Below are 18,212 nucleotides of genomic sequence, written 5' to 3'. Positions count from 1 at the left end.
ACATGCCTCTCCTTATTGGCTATTAACTAGTGGTGGAAATTCCTCATTCTCATGCCGGCAGCCAGTCACTCCATAGGTATGTATGTTGAACTTCTTTCACATCGTACGTAGCCAACCGCGCTAATAGGAGGTGCATTTTAATGTCTACAAAGTAGCACTAGTTTATGGGCTATGGATTGCTGTTTAAGAGCGTTGACCCTCTGACTGGAATTTAACCTTGTGGCTATCCAATTGCGACTCCTTTCAGAATCGGAATGTTTATTGAGACTTGAGGAATCTGTGTGAGCTTTTAAGCTCTTTTTCACATTTTTATACATTTTTCCCCGATGTTGTGTATTGGCTGCAAAGTTAATTTTTGTTTTAACTCGGGTGAAAACCGGAGATCGGCATTACCTCATTTTTGAGTGACCTAGGGCATTAATCTGTCGGTAGGGGGCATTAATTGCATTGTATTGTCCCAATTGCAGGCACATTTGAACCCGGACGCTGGCACACAACGGCCTGCTATTATAAATAATGTCAGGCGATCTTTGCCATCGGCTGAGAATCAGACTGTGCATAGTATTATTACGGTTATTACAGCCATAGTAATAATCAGGGCAGCTGCCGGGTTCAAACGAGCAACCACGGCAATGAGTGGCGAACGCTCTACCGCAGAATCAGAATATTTATCCTGGAGGAATCCGATGAGCTTATCAAGCTGTTTTTCACAGATGTTTGCGGCACCGCCCTGGTCGGCGACTGTAGTTTAAACGAATTTTCAGTGCTGCAAACTAACGTCGCCGTTGCTTTGTGTCTGTGTGCGTACGCGTGTGCGCCGGGTGGGGGGGCGGCGACAGCACGCTGGGCCGGATCGTGAAGGTGACGCGGGAGGTGACGGAGTACCGCGAGTGGATCCAGCAGACGTGGGGACTCTCCCCCGTCACGCCCGACCTCTCCGCCTTCCCCTGCTCCCTGCAGCCTGCAGGCATGTTGTTGCTCTTGCCGTCGGCGCAACCACGTGGTTGCGCACGTGGTTGTAAGCGAGCGCGTGCGGTCGTACCGGTTGGGCGTGCGTTGCGACGTGGCTGATGGTGACGCGTGAAGAAGGCAGATGGCCTCAACGGTGTAACTTTGTGCTGGTCACGACAATGCCTGCATGCAGGCTCTCACTGCACTTGCATGAAAACGCAGATGCGCACACAAACCTACACACTCTTGTCTACCCACTCTTGTACACAAAGACAAAAGATCCCCTGGGGGAGAGGTGCTGTTAGCCAGCACGGCACACGAGGGGGTGGGTGGCCATCGCCATGCCCTGCCACTATTGTCTACTCATTGCTGATGTTTACACACTGCACCAGATACTCGTGAGCCTAAGTTGACTTGGAAAGCCCAGGACCAGTTAAAGTATTCGTCATTGTTTTTGGTTGTGAGCGAGAATCCAACGCTGGTCGTCGGGTTGGTAGTGTAGTGCGTTACCCACGATCTTACTGCTCCCCACACCTCCTGCACACTTGCACTTGCATACAAACATACACACATTCCAACACGACACTACCCAATGCATACAAGCGTACAGCAACAAGTGGTGGTGACGTCAGTGACTTTGAAGCTATGTAGAATGGCGAGGGCTCGCTGGCAGGTCCTCATGGAATGGGACCCAGTGTCCTGGATTAATAGACTACCATGACTGGGCACGTGTTCCAACCGCACTTCCCACTGCCAGCTATCTGCGTTTCATCCACTCGGTGCTCTGCTCATTGTCACGAGCAGCACTCCTCCACCTCCCAGTTGTTGATCGTGAGCAGCAGCAGCCGCCAGCAGGTGAAAACGCTCATCTCGTGCGCCTTCTGCGCATCGGCTGATCCTGCCAGCACTGGTACCAGTGGCCAGAAAATTCACGACTCCTCCAGGTCCCTTGGGTACCACATAAGTCCATCTCTTGCATAGCCCTGTACCTTGCGTTTTAATATTTTCTGTTGGGCGAAACAACAGGAGCTGCTTGGTGATGTGGTCACTGCGCACACCTGCTGTCACATGATCACACTTGTTGCGTATGGCAATATGTTCAGGGGCTGAATGTCAGTTTGCTAGCCACGAGAGGGCTTTAGGAGAGTTTGTCTAGTTTTGCTTTTCCATTCATTGAAGGAGTGCACGCTCCAGTTGTTTACTGTATGGAAGGGGTCTTCGAGTGCGCCAACTAAACATTAAAGGACTCTTAAGGCCTAAATTACTTCCTGGCCAGAAACGTAAGGGAACATGAATACACTGATAGAAACGCACACACGCAAAGATGCCCCTCGTAGCCTTTCAGAATGTTGGGGCAAATGCTCTTTGCGAGAACTTTTTTAAGAATTGCACAATGCACCCGAGGGGGCCCCTGGCCTGTTCAGATATTCGCCACTGTTAGTTGTGGCTGCAACTTCAACTCTGGTCGCCAGGTTTGACACGCAGCACGCTAACTACCGCGCCACCTTTCCACTGTTGCACACACACAAGTTGCCCACAGAACGTGATGCTATAGCTCCCCTCCTTCCCTCTTGGCCAGATTGCATTAGGCTTCAGGTCGACAGCAGCGCGCTCACCACCGTCACTGCTGCACCCGCGTACACACACGCACACAGAATGGCTGACGGTGCATTGCCGCTGTAGCCGCCCCCTCTCCTTGCCTAACCGGGCGTTGGGCTTCAGGCCACCGGGTTTGTAGTGCCCGTGAGCTTACCACTGCCACCACTCTACCCTTGCACGCCGAGTCGGCACTCGTTGCTATAACCGCCCTTCCCCTCTTGCCGACAGCATCGGGCTTCAGGCCGCCAGTGCCCGGACTCCTCGGGGGCGTCCGCCCCGATCCACGTCTTGTTCTGCTCAAGTGCTCGTCGGTCGCCATCGCTCCGTCGTCGGCCGGCAACGGCGTCCCTCCCACGCTCTCCGGCGTGGGAGGGGCGGCACCCGGAGCGGCGGTGCCGGGAAGCGGGGACTGGGAGGAGGGTGGCGGGCGGGGAGGCAGCAGCGGAGGAGGAGGAGGAGGCGGCAGCGGTGGCGCCGTGTCTTCGTCGTCGGACTCGCGCTCCAGCAGCCAGCAGGTGTCGACGAGCAGCGGGTCTGCCGCGTCGTCTTGCGAGTCGGCCTCCAGCGACACGGTGAGCGCCGCCGCGTGGGCTCGTCACCGCCACCCGGGATGGCGAGGCGTTTTGCTTTGAGACCATTTCTGAAACTTGACCAATACAGATAGTCCCCGGGTTACGATGGTCCGACCTTACGATATTTCAATATTACGATGGCGATAGCGATACGACAAAATTGTAAAATATTTTACATTTCACGCGGCAGGCAAACGCAGCAGCGTACGAATCTTGGCGAGTACAGTCCAATGATACGTTATATGTTCAATGCATGAATGATACGTAGCTTTAGCGATTTCATTTTAGGGTTACCACGATACGATACGTCCAATACATGTTATACAAATTTATAGCAGATAGGATTGTTTCCTGAAGGTAGGCCAAGAATTTACCTTGTTTTTTACTTAAAATTTTACTGTGCAATACAGTAATTAATAAATACATACAGTATATAGTTTATACAGTACGGTACTGTAAATTGCTCTGTTTTGCTAAATTATCACCATTCTTTAAGACTCCTGGGTAGGCTAGGCCATCTTCGACTTACGATATTTTTGACTTACGATGGGGTCGTCGTAACGCATCTCCATCGTAAGTAGAGGACTACCTGTATTTGCTTAGTAACAGTGATATTATTGTGCAGATGACTGTGTTAACAGCCATGATAGCCTAACTGAGTTTCAAGACCATGGGAGGTTTGGTCAAATTCGACAAATTATGTTTGGCATGGGGTAGGAAAAACCACAGTAGCGTAAAACCCCGTCATTTCGGTATTTCATAATTCGTAATTGGGGATAATTTGGAACGGCTGTGCTTTTGGCATATATACAGCATTAGTAATTCGCCACGAGCCAAATCGGTGTACCGAATGGTCCAATTTCGGCAGACCCGTGGAGCGGTGCCACTCACCACGACCAACACTGACTCAGTCTAGAGGTGGCACCCGTGGTGAGCGTTCGTGCAGACCGGTTGCTTTGGACTTTACCTTGTTTATGCACTCTGCAAGCAAACCCTCTCAGGAATGTCGTCTACAACTACATCAAGAAGTAATCAAAAGGGACTGAAGTGTAAATTCCTTAGTCTGAGAGACAAATCCACAGTTTTGGATGGAATTGATGCAGGTGTGTCAATGCGTATGGTGTGTGTGAAGAGTGTCACATAAAATCAAGTACCTTTTACAACGTCAACAAAGCCTGGGAGAAGATGAGGAAGCATGTAGTCTGACAATGAGCAATGTGGTATAAAAGTGTAATATAATGTAGTCTTTAAGTAAATATTGTTACGTGAAAAATGTGAAGTTTTAAGTTGGTGTAATTTGGTATTTACGTTATAATTTAGTGATAAAGGGAACATACAGGTCAGGAAGTGCATTTAAGCCCCCCTCCACAACCTGTCACCGACCACATCCTCCTTCGCCTGCAGTGCTAGCTACTCATGGTAAGTGTTACTTTTTAGTAAAATAATTTTTGGAGAAAAAAAATAGGTTTTATTTTTTGGGGCAGGGGAGGCACTGGCGAGTACATAATTTGGAATATTTGGTAATTCGGCAAAGGCCCGAGTCCCATTTGCGTCGAATTAACAAGGGTTTATTGTACCTATAAAACTTGTGCATACAAGGGGGTGATATTTAATTCTCTCTATTGAACTTCAATCTGTTGGCTACCTTGGAGCGGACGTTGGCATCTATCCGTCTTTTGATAGTCCAAGTACAGTAACGCATGGCTACCTCCCACACATTACTCCCCCCAACCATTGCCTTTAAGAATTGACCGCCTGAGTCACTTGGCCACTGCTTTGGAGGTCTCTCGTGTCGCTTGGGCGGTTGCGTAACGTCGCCTGCATGCATCCCCCCCCCCCCCCCCCCCCAGGACTCTGACAACCCTGCGGCCCGGCTAACAGCGGTGGTGTCGGCAGCCTCGACTGCGAACCCAGCAAGCGTTGCCTCTCCCTTGCACGATGTCGCACCCACGCCGGGTCAACCACAGGTAGCCGCTTCACCGCCCGCGTCACCGGGGAGCGTCTGTCCAGTGGTAGAGAGTCGCAGCCGAACTCAAATCTCGAATCGCCATTGTTGTCATTCTCCCTCTTCAAAGCTCCACGCATCTCCCGGCTCAAATGTTGGTTAAGCACTTGTCTCCAATGGTCATTTTGAACTGTGGGTGGGAAAATCCCGCATTTCAATTGAGGTTTTGGGGGGGGGGGGGGGGAGTAGAGGTCTGACGTACGCTTGACCCTGCCCACCAGCTGTGCTCGAACCTCGTGGGTGGGAGGGTGGAAGAGGAGCAGGTCGAGGGGTTGGCCACGTGCCTCGTGGCTGCAGCACTTGGACCGTTACTCTCCAGACTTGGGCAGGGGGAGGGAGCTCTCTAACCCTGGGGGATTTTCGAGGGAATATGCGAGGGGGTTGGCGATGGGTCGTGGCTGCTGCTGCGCACTATGGGCACATTCTCTCAAACTTGGCTTGGGGTATGACCTGTATGCAGGTTTCAAATCACCCCTGGTGATATTCTACAAAGTGGTACTTGTTTTGTTGATCCGGAAGGGATGATGAGCTGTGCCCACTGATGGAAATTTGAACTCCTGATCTTAAGATTGGGAATCGAGCGACCATACCATCCTTTTGATTCCTTTCTCCTGCCAGATTTTCACCATCTTACACAAGCAACGCCAAACCTCTCGGTCTGCTCTTTCATCACCCCTTTGGGTTTTTCCCGAGGTCACCGATACGTGGGTGCCACTGCAGTTCGTCTCCATAACCTGCCCATCTGGCATGATGATGTTGCTGCGTGTAATCCCCGATTTTAGCACGGTTGGCTACATATGGTGCGAAGAAAGAAGTTCTACATACGTTCAGGTTTATATTTTAGCATTGGAATTTCTGGCCAATGCCAGTTGCATTGTATGTTGTTGTTTTTTTAGTATTGGAAAGAACGCGGAGAATACAGAGGACATCCATGCAGAACAGGGGGCGAATATACAAACGGCAGACAGAATGGCGTCCGAGCCGGAAATCTAACCACTGCGCCACCCTGCCACGCAGTAACCAAGGTCTCCTATCAATATTACCAGTCGATCTTCACTGGTGTGGGGGTCCGCTGTCTGGAACAGCCCCCTTGGTTGTAAACACTGCTAAGTCTTTCTCCACCTATTCGAGTCGAGGCACGAGTATTATACAGCACCTATACCGGACTACCTCCCTCCATCACAATCCCCTCCAACCCCACTCGCCCACCCCACCGGTTATCTTTTCTGTCACGGTGTCTTGGGATTCGGCTATATTTAGTGTCAAGATACGAAGTTACGCCTATATATGCTGTTGTAAGATACACAAGCACACACGTCCACGCGGCACCTTTTTGGTTGTTGGAGACCCACACTGCGAGGTTGTCCCGTGCCTCCACCACCAGGAATTCATGGTGGGAACTTTGCCCTCGGGAGGATTCCCGTGCGCGCCCTTTGCTGGGGCGAGGGCTGCCCCCGACTACTTGCTGCCAACACCGGCTCCCTACAGCGCGGCCTACGAGCCCGTCCGGAATCCCCGCTATCGCCAGGTGATTTTCTTTTTTTCTCTCCTCCCCCAAACTCCCCCGGCACTTGGACAGGCGATACGCTTGCCCCGGGGTTTGTTATGAACGGTTGGTGTAGCAATTCACGGTGACATCTTTTGCACCCTGTGGCAGTGGCCGAGGTGGCTCGGTTGTCGGAGACCTAAACTTGACATCGCTGAGATGCCGAATTTGAATTCAGGTTTCGGCTGCCTGTCATTTTAGCTGAGGGACAGGTGTGTAATTATTTGGCGTTCTCAGTCTGCTCGTCAATATTTGCATGACAAATACGTAATTGGAGATGTGGGTTCTCGGTTGTCGTTGTTAAGGCCGCCTCTGCTGTTGTTTTTTTTTTCCAGGTGGATGATTACAGGTACACGGTGCCCAGAGATGCCCATCCCCACTCGGGGCCCAACGATGGGCGTCCGCCCGCGTCGGGGAGCAGCGGCCGGACGAGCCACAGCTACCACAGCATGCGGCGCAGGCACCGCCGCGGGCAGCACAACAACCACCAACCATAGCGGCCTCCACCATCGTCGTCGCCGCCGCCACGGCCACCTACCCACAACAGCCCTGGCAGCTCGCATCACTTCTCCTCTGTCGAGGCATCGACAAAAGGGTCAAGGCTCGTGATTGAGTTAGACCCCCGTTGTCCTGCTGGGGTAAGGTTCAGGTTCCGATCCTTTGCCAGAATCCACAGTGATCCTGCTTGGGTGAAGATTTGGGTTAAATTCCTCGTGACTAAAATTCTGGCCCGACCACCTCTGGTCCTGCCAAGGTGCAGGTTGTAGAGTCTAGCCTGGGCCAAGAATCCAAGGTGAGACCTCGGCTGAGGTTTTAAAACTGGCCACTCCGTGGCTTATTAAGCGACAGCGTACAAGAGCAAGTACACCAATCTCGCTTGTGCCCACAGTCGTGTTGTGAAGACTCTGCATTCATGCCTTTCTTCCAGATGTCCTGCCTACATCAGCCCAGAAGCAAAAGAACATTGTTGCTTGTGTGGCTCTTTGTTTTTTTTTTCACATGAGCTGAATGGCTTTCATTTTTATATCCGTGCGGTTATTTTATTGCCATGTGTCAGGACATAGAGGTGGAAGGAGAAATGGCAACAACCGTAAATAAACGAAGAAATCTGTCGCGCTCAACTGCAAAGGAGGTTGCAAAGAAATTGTGAATTGCTAAATTCCAGGTAGCCAAAAAATGAAATCTCATTTTACCCTTTTTGTTTTTTTAAACACACTTGTACAGCTATTTTTTTGTTACTAGCAAAACAAAACAAAAATAAAAATATATATTAAGAGCCAGTGTTGTAAGGTATTGTGAAGGCAAAGGGAAATTAAAACTAGTTATGTATTTTTAAACAAGTGAAACTAAACCTATATATACAAACACATTGCATGTTTACTACAAGATTATTTTTGCTAAACAGTTGTATATATTGATGGAATAATGTTGAAATATCGACTGTAAATGATGATTTTAATACGGTTCGAATTTCGATAATGTAGCTCGTGGAAGCTGTGCTTCCATTAACCTCATAAATACAAAGTGCACTGACCTAGGCGCTTGATTTCAGCACACCTAAGTGGCGTCGCTCCGTATTAGGCGATGGTGAAAGAGTTTCGCATACGTTGTAACAACAGCCAGAGCGGCCATGCACGGTCTTAACATCCAGTTCCCCAACCCCAGCACTCCAAACCTGATTAATTATACTGTAGCATTTGCAGAAGGTTAAGTTAATGGTGGCCTGATTTTGACTAACTGGGTGCACAGGTGCAAAATGTAGATGGGCCAGTGTGTGTGTTTGTGTGCACCCAAGAGCCCACGTGTGAAGGTTACTGCCCCCATAACCCATCTCAAACTTTCGCATTGGTGGTTGCGAGCCCTGCGCATCGCTTTGATAACTGCGCCATTGCGAGTAAAACACAAGGTGGCTTGCTGGTTAGAGATCATGGGACGACCAATGCAAATGCAATGCTGGCAAGCACTTTGTAGAATGTCACACTGCCCTCTTCGTTATATTTGCCCCAAAGTGTTTTTGCTGGCTGCCAAATGTAACCCGGGAGCATAGCTGGCAGTATTCGTGATATTTTAGGTGAAATGCTTCGGGTCTCGAATGTTTTGGCCGTGCTCCACATAAGAACAAGGCAGGCCAAATGTGGTTGTGAATGTGACGGTTATACTGTAACGCTAATGTGCAACTTCATAGGCACTCTCTCAAGATCACTGGTTCATGTTTTAATTCCTGCATTTTTGTCCCACCATTAGCTCTTATTTTTGAGCTGATAAACCATTAAGACAAATTGAAACATGCTTTGAAAATCAACAATGTTTTGGATATGTCAAAGTTGGCAGCCATTGCAATGTGTGACGTGTATTATAGTGATAGACACGGGAATGAGCGGGCAGTTGTTGGCACGAAGCATTTTTACCATTGTAACATCCGCTCCTAACTTGTGCAGCATTGAGCAACATCGGTTGTGCGTGCCACATTGATGCTTGACCACTGTGCGAGGTATCGTTTAGGGCTTGCGGCCGTGCGTTTTGATGCTCTGTGCTTTCTGCGTTTTGAATGAATATACATGAATGCTCCTGCGACCGGGGAGCGTTTGGTTCAACACGTTAACAACCACTCCAGTGTTGTCTGGGTGTTATGCAATCATCCCCACTAAGAAATAACAGGCGTGTATATTTGTGCAATAGCGTTACGTAAGATGCATTGTTGGTGACCAGCATTTTATACATGTAAACACAACGGCCCTTTAAACTGAAACGCGCAGGTTTGTTGGGGTTAAAAACAAAAAAAGTGCCAGTTCCATCAGGTAGCGTCACCGTGTTTTAATTTCAGATTCCGCTTTACGGTGGCGGCGGTGGTTTTGTAACGGCTCGAACATTGCCACGTTTGTGCAAACAACGTTGCTTTTTTGGGTTGCAGTCTTTTTTTACAGTGAACCAAGCCAACAGTCGCGCTAAAGTGCTCTCCATCTGGCAGACCCCCCCCCACCTCCCTAACCTGGTTTTTCATGACTTCCCCAAGAGTCGTGATTAGGCAGTGGGAAATTAATGTACTGGTGGATAAAACCATTTGTGGATGCCACATTGCTTTTACCGCCACTATTTTAAAAGGCAACACTTTGATTCGAGCCCCCCACCACGTGACCAGATCTTGTTGCGGTCTGCACGTCTTCCCGCTTCCGTGGTACAGTATTGTGGAACTGTTCTCGGACCGATTCGTCAATTGATGCCATGTGGCAGCCGTACGCTTGCCGTCGCAACTAAAAGAAAGTGTAAAAGTTATTTGAAACATTTGTGATTGACTGGTCTTTACAGGATTCCATTCAGCCACTTGTGCCACCTGCTATCATTTGCAGTTTATACACAGTGGACATGAAGTTACGTGGGTCCACCGAACAGATATGCCACAACCAATGTTCTTGTGGCAGAGTACCGTACGGTGTTGGCTGTGGGTGTTTGTGTGCAAGCCATTGCAGAGATTTGTAGAGAACATTTTCCGCTATTGGATAATCTCCATAGCTACATGCATTGCTTTTGGGTTCTTGGTTGGAAGCACAGATGCAGTTAATTTAATATTTGGAGGAAACCTCAGATGGAAGTTTTTTTTTAAAGATTCCCCTCCATGAAGATGGGGTCATGCAACATCGACGAGGTTTCGGCATTTTTTTCCAACAGTGCATTTGTCGTTAACTTTTCCTGCTTTAAACGTTCTTAAAGGAAGCACACACAGTTTTCTATGCTGTATTCTTGCATATTTTGTTTTAAAGCAGTGAAACACTTACATAGGACTGGCTGTGCGTCATTTTTAAGGTGGATATTCACGTAAAGGATCCCTTGCTGTGTTTTTGCTAAACTCTATAATATGAAGTTGCGTGATTAATGCACTTGGTTTTGTTTTTGATTTTTTGTAATGCGTCATTTTACTATGCAATGTTTCCCTTGTGCAGCGCTGGTAAAGATCATCGCAGCCTGGGTGTACAATGGAAAGCCGACGCGTGTTTATTGTACGGCAGCTGATAATTTGTGCAGGAATGGCAGCAGGTAGGATTTACCGCTAACGCGTGGCAATGCAAAGACATACGTTTTGTAGACCAAGAGCTATTATGCCTATCAGACCTTAGATATCAAGCGATAGGTTTTAATGTGGCTTTTTTCATTTTTTTATTTTGTACTAAGTGTTTAACATTAAAAAACAAACCCCAACAAAAGCAATTATATACGAAAAAAGGAAATAAAAAAAATATCAGTTCTAGGCACCCTAACGGGCAATTTAATATATAAACATTTACGTAAATTAGTAAAGTTAATAAAATAGAAATTAAGTCACCGGTACTGTTTTATTCATGAGTTGTTTAACCGCTTAATTCTCCGAATTGATACGTTCTTGTGAACTTGACTCGAAAGCAATGGTTTGCAAGTCGCTATTGTTTCGCGTAAAACACGCGGCGCTGTGGTGGCATTGCGCGCCGTGGGAGGTGTGGTGAGTATAATGAATCCAGGGTTGTAAAATAAGAGTGCCTGGTTGCCTCGTATGCTTGAATTTGTATCTGTGATGTGGCCAGTCCAGTTCTGAAAAAGCGCCGGCAGATGAAACACAACTGTATTGTTATTGTGGTTATTTTAAAAAACACAAAGACAAAAAATAGTTTTGCTTAACATCCTTTAGGAATTTTACATTGTGCACATTGTGTTTTATTAATATTATTTGAATTTGCACATGGTTGAAGTTGCGAGTACAGCACTATGTACCATCTACATTACTAGCATGGAGAAACCTGGGTTTGTACAACTGTTCTTAAAACGTACACGGCAACCTCAAAACGAGACTCGAGCCAAACGAAACAAAGCTGTGCAAGGGCAGGCCTTGTTACTCCACCCCATCACAACCGATGTCAAGGACCTAAGGATTTGGGCAAGGCCTTTCCCAAATATCCCCCATTTTAGGTGCCTCCCTGCATGCTCGCCTGCCTCTAAAACGTTTTTTTTGCATTCAAGGGCCACACTTTGTGTAAGGAATCTCTCAAATTCCATCATGGGGTCACAACTTCCAAAACAAATTTGTGGATCACTGCCTCCCAAACTTTGGGACAAGTATGGCCTTAATCTGGGACCTACTGTAGATTCTAGATGCATTCCGACATGTGCATAATTGACCGTGCTGTTTGAGAGGGTGAGATGCAGTTTTGCAGGGTTTGATTGGCAGATGGTACTGGGTGAGAAGCCTTTTAAGGGCTCTTTTGGCTGCCAGTATTGTTTTTTTTTTATAATTCGGGAAATTTGAACCGTTTGTGAGGGGGTGTGATATTACAGCAGAATTCAAGTGTTTTTTGCTCCAAATGAATTTCAATATTTGGTGATCGTTATATCAGTTTTTTTTTCTTGGAGAGGACAATAAAATCGACAAATTTCCAAGTTATAAAAACAAAAGACAATTAATGCTCGTGCAAAGCCTCGGAGCCATATTTGCCGAAATGTATCAGTCTTATTTATGCTTTACCGTATGTACTTTGTGATGGCCCACATGGAATGATGCCACATCAGATTGCAGGGATTTTAACAAGTCGCATGCTTGGCATTTGTTCAAAAGGAAGTTTTTCAGTCTGTTTTAGCAAGTGTGCAACTTGTCTACGGTGCAATTAACCTGATAATGGATCGAACGAGTTATTGTTTTCCTTTTTGTAGAATATCAAATGGTGGCCTGTAACAGCAATGAGTAATACCTGGAGCAGTTCTCCAGTGAATATTTGTTTTTTAATCACAAGACGGCGGATGATACTGTGGGGTTTGCAGTTTGGTTCTTGGCAAATGCTTCCAATAATTGAAAGCCACAAACATTTTATTTAATTCCCATGATTTCAGGGAACATTTGTGACCATTGTAGTTGGGTTTAAATGGGCCCTGCTTCCATCGCGCATGACCTTGTAAAGAATTTCACAATATTCTTTTAAAAAAGTTTCAAAGTAATAAAATTAATGTTTTTTTTACACAGCGTGATAAAAAATAATAGTACAATACATGGACATTTATTAATGCTCCTTTTTTACTTAATGTTGAGCGTGAATTTGAACAGTCAGTGTTTTAGTTTACTGCAGTGGGAGGAGCACATCCGTTGTAACAAAGCAGTGTTGTGTTTTTTATTCTTCCATTGCAATGTTTTAAAATCCTACTTAACGTAACATTCCAGTTTTTAACAAAGGTTTTTTTTCCGGAGGGACTTTATGCACTAAAGCTGTTCATGCACATCCACTCATGGTGCTGTGGACACCAAAACTGAAAATAGAACAGATTATTGAAATGGACAGCAGTTTTGGGTTTGTGGGAGAGCTCTTATTGTCGGCTGGGTTGGCAGGGTTGTTACGATAAGGGGTAGTAGTCGGGGTAGTTGAGTGGCGTGTGTACTCCATCCCCAAACTGCTTGCCCCCTCCTCCCTTTTTCAGTTCATGGCTGCTTTTGATTTCTGATATTTGGAGCGCCTGAAAATGAGAGGGCATCCCAAATCTGCATCACGTGCCAGCGCACGGACAAACCAAAAGTTGTCTTTTTATTCCGGTTCCGTGCACAGGGACACCGTGTAACAGTGTGTAACGTTATTACTGTTCAATTGCCAATAAAAAAAATCTGTTTCAGTTTGAATTTACCACATTTTTGTTGTCTACGCTCGTTATTTTGATCGTTGGCAACACACACACGGGTAAACAATGCATTGACTGCAAGGATTGGTGAATTCTATAATTTTGTGAAACTCAAATGTGAGGCTTTGTGGAGGCTATATGGCTGAATTTATTTTGACGCCTATGACCAAATCACATGGCATGATCTCGTCGGGTTTTATAAGGTAAGCAAGTTTCAGCCTGGATACATGTAAATGGGTGGCCAACTGACTAGACCAATACAGTATACACACACACACGGTACTTTAAAAAAATGTTAACACTTATATGGGACTCGTTTTTAATGGGAAAAGAACGGATAATACACTAACATGATAACAAATGTATGTTAATAGTTTCGATTTAAAGCTTTCGTGACTGCAGGGATTCGTATTCTTGGTTCTTTCGGTAAAGTCACGTAGAAGGGAAATAATAAAATAATAACATTTTACTAAATTCTCACGACGTTTCGATTGCTTGTGTGTGAAACCCACTGCTGTGGCTTCAGACGACTGCTGTGGATTTCACACCTGATGATTGCTTGTGTTGCAATCGAAACGTCGTGAGAATTGTATTTTATTTTATTATTTCCCTTCTATGTGACTTTACCGAAAGAAACAAGAGTATGTTAATGGCTTCAAAAAGTTCAAAGTGTTCACTTATTCGCCATTATTGTCAACACGTGCCTGAAATCTTCTCCCAGGTGGTCTCCAGAGCCTGGAGGCTGCACGTTTATTGTACTGTTGCAAACTCTCAGAAGTGTTAACATGGTTTTGAATCGCCCTGTATAAACCTCGCCTGAACCACTCCCACCTGTTATGTAACCATAACAAGAATGCCACTTTCAGACACTAACTTATGTAGAATTGTTGGAAAGCGCCTTTGAATAAGGCGGTATAACACATTCCTGCGGAGGGAGCTGATAGGAACGTTGGGTTGCTCGGTCAATGACCAGGCTCAACCGCGGCGTGGTGTATTCCGCAAATATGCCCGACTGTGGGCGGGCACAATCCGGCGTGAGTAGGTTAAACGTTGAGTTTTATAAGGGTACCCTCTCCACCCAGCCCCTCCGTCCGTGTATCAACATCGCCCCCTACTGCAAACACTTGGCAGGACCCTACAAAAACCTTTAGACTCAGTGGGGCTTTCCTGGCTTAACAAGTGTAATAATACATTATGTAAATATTCTTTGGTTATTCGTTCCTACCAGCCCACCCCGCAGGGTCCTGTTATAAACAACGTAAGTTTTCCCAACAAATGTGATTAAAAGTTTACAATAGCGACACACACAACACATCACTAAACCTAGCATCCCTCGCTAGTTGCATAAGTCGATCCATAACAGCCGGATTAACAATAGCAGTAGCAGCGCACTATAATAAAAATACATAATAAGTTCATACGTCGCTCATCTATTGCTGTATTTTAAATTTCAGGCCACAGGATAGCAGTGGCAGCTATGTTTGTACAACTCCTCTAAAGCATTTTTGAGTGATTCTCTTGTTGGTAACGATCCAAGCTGGAGTTTATTTGCGATAGCATTCCAGACCCAGGGGGCATCTATAGCAAAAGCCTTTTTTTCCAGTATTTGTACAGCAATTAGGAATGTGACGCTGGTAAATGAGCGAAGATCTTAGCTCATATTTGTTTTTTGTTAGGGCATCTCACTTTATGAAGTCATTTATGGCCGGGCCCTTACAGTAACTATTAAAATACCCCCCAATTGCTCTCTCACTCCTGAGCCAACATTCCATCGTTGGTAGTGACGAACGACCATCAATTGTCCTTCTACCAACGTGACCGACCCATGCTCTCAAGAATTGCATGTACTCCTGGTCTGTCTCTCCCGTCTGTAGTTTTCGGGTTTTGTCTAATTCTACCATTAGCCTATAATGCTATACTCTTTGTTTTTTTCGGTAAAGTCACGTAGGTAAAAAAAAAATCTAATGAAATAAATGAAAACTAAATTATTATTTTTTACCTTCGTGACTTTACCGAAAAATATCATTATAAAAATAATACTTTATTTATATTATTTTTTCTATTATTTATTTTTTACCTACGTGACTTTACCGAAAAAACGAAAGCGTATGAATCCTTGCAGTCACGAAAGCTTCAAATCTAGGCGATATACTATTTGGGTCTTTCGGTAAAGTCACAGAGATAGTAAAATAATAAATTAGCCTGTTGTATATGAAAGTGCAGCCTCTACAATTGCTTTGTCACGCTATTGAGGGTGGAAGGGCTTCGGCTAAATCGCTCTGCGTATTGGAAGAGTTGGGAATACCCAAACACTTTAGCGGCCCAACACATGCGACCTCATTGAGCACGTGGTACACAATCCAATGCGTGCTGTAAATGTGACGTTCTACGCATAAAACTACCCCGTTGTTATTGTTTTTTGTAACTTATCCGATCTACCCCTACTTGACATCTGTCATCAAGAGCTTTGTAGTTCATCGAATTTATCCAGGTTCAATAAAGACTTTGATTATGCATGGCTTTACACACAAATATGTTCTCAACCCTGAGGGGTCTTCTCCCTCACTAAGATGGCCGCTACCCCGAAGGGGTCGTTTCCCTCACTAAGATGGCCGCTACCCCGAGGGGGTCGTCTCCCTCACTAAGATGGCCGCTACCACCGAGGGGGTCTTCTCCCTCACTAAGATGGCCGCTACCCCGAGGGGGTCGTTTCCCTCACTAAGATGGCCGCTACCCCCGAAGGGGTCGTCTACCTCACTAAGATGACCGCTACCCCGAGGGGGTCGTCTCCCTCACTAAGATGGCCGCTACCCCCAAATGGGTCGTCTACCTCACTAAGATGACCGCTACCCCGAGGGGGTCGTCTCCCTCACTAAGATGGCCGCTACCCCCGAAGGGGTCGTCTACCTCACTAAGATGACCGCTACCCCGCGGGGGTCGTCTCCCTCACTAACATGGCCGCTACCCCCGAGGGGGTCGTCTACCTCACTAAGATGACCGCTACCCCGAGGGGGTCGTCTCCCTCACTAAGATGACCGCTACCCCGAGGGGGTCGTCTCCCTCACTAAGATGACCGCTACCCCGAGGGGGTCGTCTCCCTCACTAAGATGGCCGCTACCCCGAGGGGGTCGTCTCCCTCACTAAGATGACCGTTACCCCGAGGTGGTCCTCTCCCTCACTAAGACGGCCGCTACCTCGAGGTGGTCGTCTCCCTCACTTAAATGGCCGCTACCTCGAGGGGGTCGGTCTCCCTCACTAAGATGACCGCTACCCGGACGGGGTCGTCTCCCTCACTAAGATGACCGCTACCCGGACGGGGTCGTCTCCCTTACTAACATGGCGGCTACCCCCGAGGGGGTCGGCCTCCCTCACTAAGATGGCCGCTTTGGTTTGTTCACCACGCCCCTTGAGGCTGGCGGCTCGCCCTCGTTGCCCTGGTTACGCGTGGAGAATGGCCGCCGCCATGAAGACGCTGGTGAAGTCAGTCACCGCGGCGCTGCTGCTGCTGCTCGTGGCGCTTTATCCCCGCACGGCACACGCCGCCACCTACGCCTCCATCTACCCCTTCGTGCCCGACGCGAATACGTGCAACATGAGCTCCTTCTTCAACTCCCTCGAGCTGCGTTGCACCCCTTGCAGCGAGAACGCCACCAAAACGCCCGACGGTGAGGGGGGTCACACGCGCGGCGTCTCGACCGGTTGGTGGGCCACTCCGAGGTCCACTCGGCCTTGTTAAACGTCAGGGTTGGGGAGACAAAGGCGGCCGGGGGTGGGGGTTGGGCCCACAACAACCCGCACGCAGCTTCATAGGTGCTCGCAAACAGAACTTGCTGCAGTAGTTTGGCGTTCCGATACGGGGTGGGGGGGATTTTTGTCTTTGTGCACATTTCATCATCATCACCGGCCATGATCAATCCACTGCTGGATGAAGGCCTCCACAAGCTCCACTGGCCGCCTCTCACGACGATTGTGCGATGCAATGAACCATCGTCCTCTCTTGGAGACGCTCCACACGTTGTTGGCTACCACTCCCGTCAGTATTCTCTACCACTCTTCTAGTGCGAACAAAGCGCACTTTCTTTAATAGTCTGACCGATGTTAACAAATTCCCGCTGAGGGAGCTGGTAGGAACGTTGGGTTGCTCGGTCAATGGCCAGGGTCAACGGCGGAGTGGTGTATTCCGCAAATATGCCCGACTGTGAGGGCGGGCACAAGCCGGCGTGAGTAGGTTAAACGGTGAGTTTTATAAGGGCACCACGGGGTGACCAGCCCCTCCTCACCCAGCCCCTCCCCACCCAGCCCCACCCTCCCCTCCCCACCCAGCCCCACCCTCCCCTCCCCACCCAGCCCCTCCCCACCCTCCCCACCCAGCCTCTCCCCACCCTCCCCTCCCCACCCTCTCCTCCCCTACCCAGCCCCTCCCTACCCAGCCCCTCCCCACCCAGCCCCTCCCCACCCTCTCCACCCTCCCCTCCCCACCCAGCCCTTCCCTCCCACCCCAGCCCCTCCCTGCACGACGGACGGACGGACACAATAATCCTCTGTGGGCTGGTGTAACCAGGAGGTTCCTACCAGTATTAACGAGAAACCGTAGGATGATGTGCAGACAACGTGTGCAGTCAGTTTTGTAAATTTCGCTGCTGGATGAGAGTCTCTCCGCCATTCTTCACGCTGGTCAGAACAGTACAGCATTGTGAAAGAAGGGAGCGCAGAATAGAACAACGGATGATTGCTGCTCTCCCCTCTTGCTGACAAGCCCAGTTGCTTACACATCAACCCCACCAACTTCACCCACAACGCCACATCCACCACACCACAACCCCCACCCATCACATCCATCACACCACAACCCCCATCCACCACACCACAACGCCCACCCATCACACCTACCACACCACAACCCCCACCCATCACA

At 48.0% G+C, this 18,212-nt stretch overlaps 2 protein-coding genes across 4 annotated transcripts in view; both read left to right on the top strand.

Annotated features, from left to right (window-relative positions):
* LOC144723357 (terminal nucleotidyltransferase 4A-like) overlaps positions 1 to 13,307 on the top strand; it is a 42,648-nt gene extending 29,341 nt beyond the window's left edge. The window contains exons 9-14 of one of the 2 annotated variants that reach the window (XM_078602093.1): positions 840 to 967; positions 2,779 to 3,122; positions 4,973 to 5,089; positions 6,024 to 6,152; positions 6,512 to 6,655; positions 7,009 to 13,307. In XM_078602093.1, the coding sequence (XP_078458219.1) occupies positions 840 to 967; positions 2,779 to 3,122; positions 4,973 to 5,089; positions 6,024 to 6,152; positions 6,512 to 6,655; positions 7,009 to 7,170 (1,024 nt within the window). In that variant the 3' untranslated portion in view covers positions 7,171 to 13,307. The remainder of the gene's footprint in view (positions 1 to 839; positions 968 to 2,778; positions 3,123 to 4,972; positions 5,090 to 6,023; positions 6,153 to 6,511; positions 6,656 to 7,008) is intronic. The other variant, XM_078602094.1, reaches the window with a different exon arrangement.
* A 3,423-nt stretch (positions 13,308 to 16,730) lies between these two features.
* TMEM67 (transmembrane protein 67) overlaps positions 16,731 to 18,212 on the top strand; it is a 34,594-nt gene continuing 33,112 nt past the window's right edge. Inside the window, exon 1 of one of the 2 annotated variants that reach the window (XM_078602092.1) lies at positions 16,731 to 16,962. Coding sequence is in view for 1 of the 2 variants with exons in the window: in XM_078602091.1 (XP_078458217.1) it covers positions 16,749 to 16,962 (214 nt within the window). In the remaining variant the exon portion in view is untranslated. The remainder of the gene's footprint in view (positions 16,963 to 18,212) is intronic. The other variant, XM_078602091.1, reaches the window with a different exon arrangement.

The sequence above is a fragment of the Lampetra planeri genome, chromosome 17 (genome assembly GCF_965212315.1).
Source record: "Lampetra planeri chromosome 17, kcLamPlan1.2.h2, whole genome shotgun sequence".
Classification (NCBI taxonomy): domain Eukaryota; kingdom Metazoa; phylum Chordata; class Hyperoartia; order Petromyzontiformes; family Petromyzontidae; genus Lampetra; species Lampetra planeri.
This window is presented reverse-complemented; position numbering and strand designations above follow the sequence as displayed.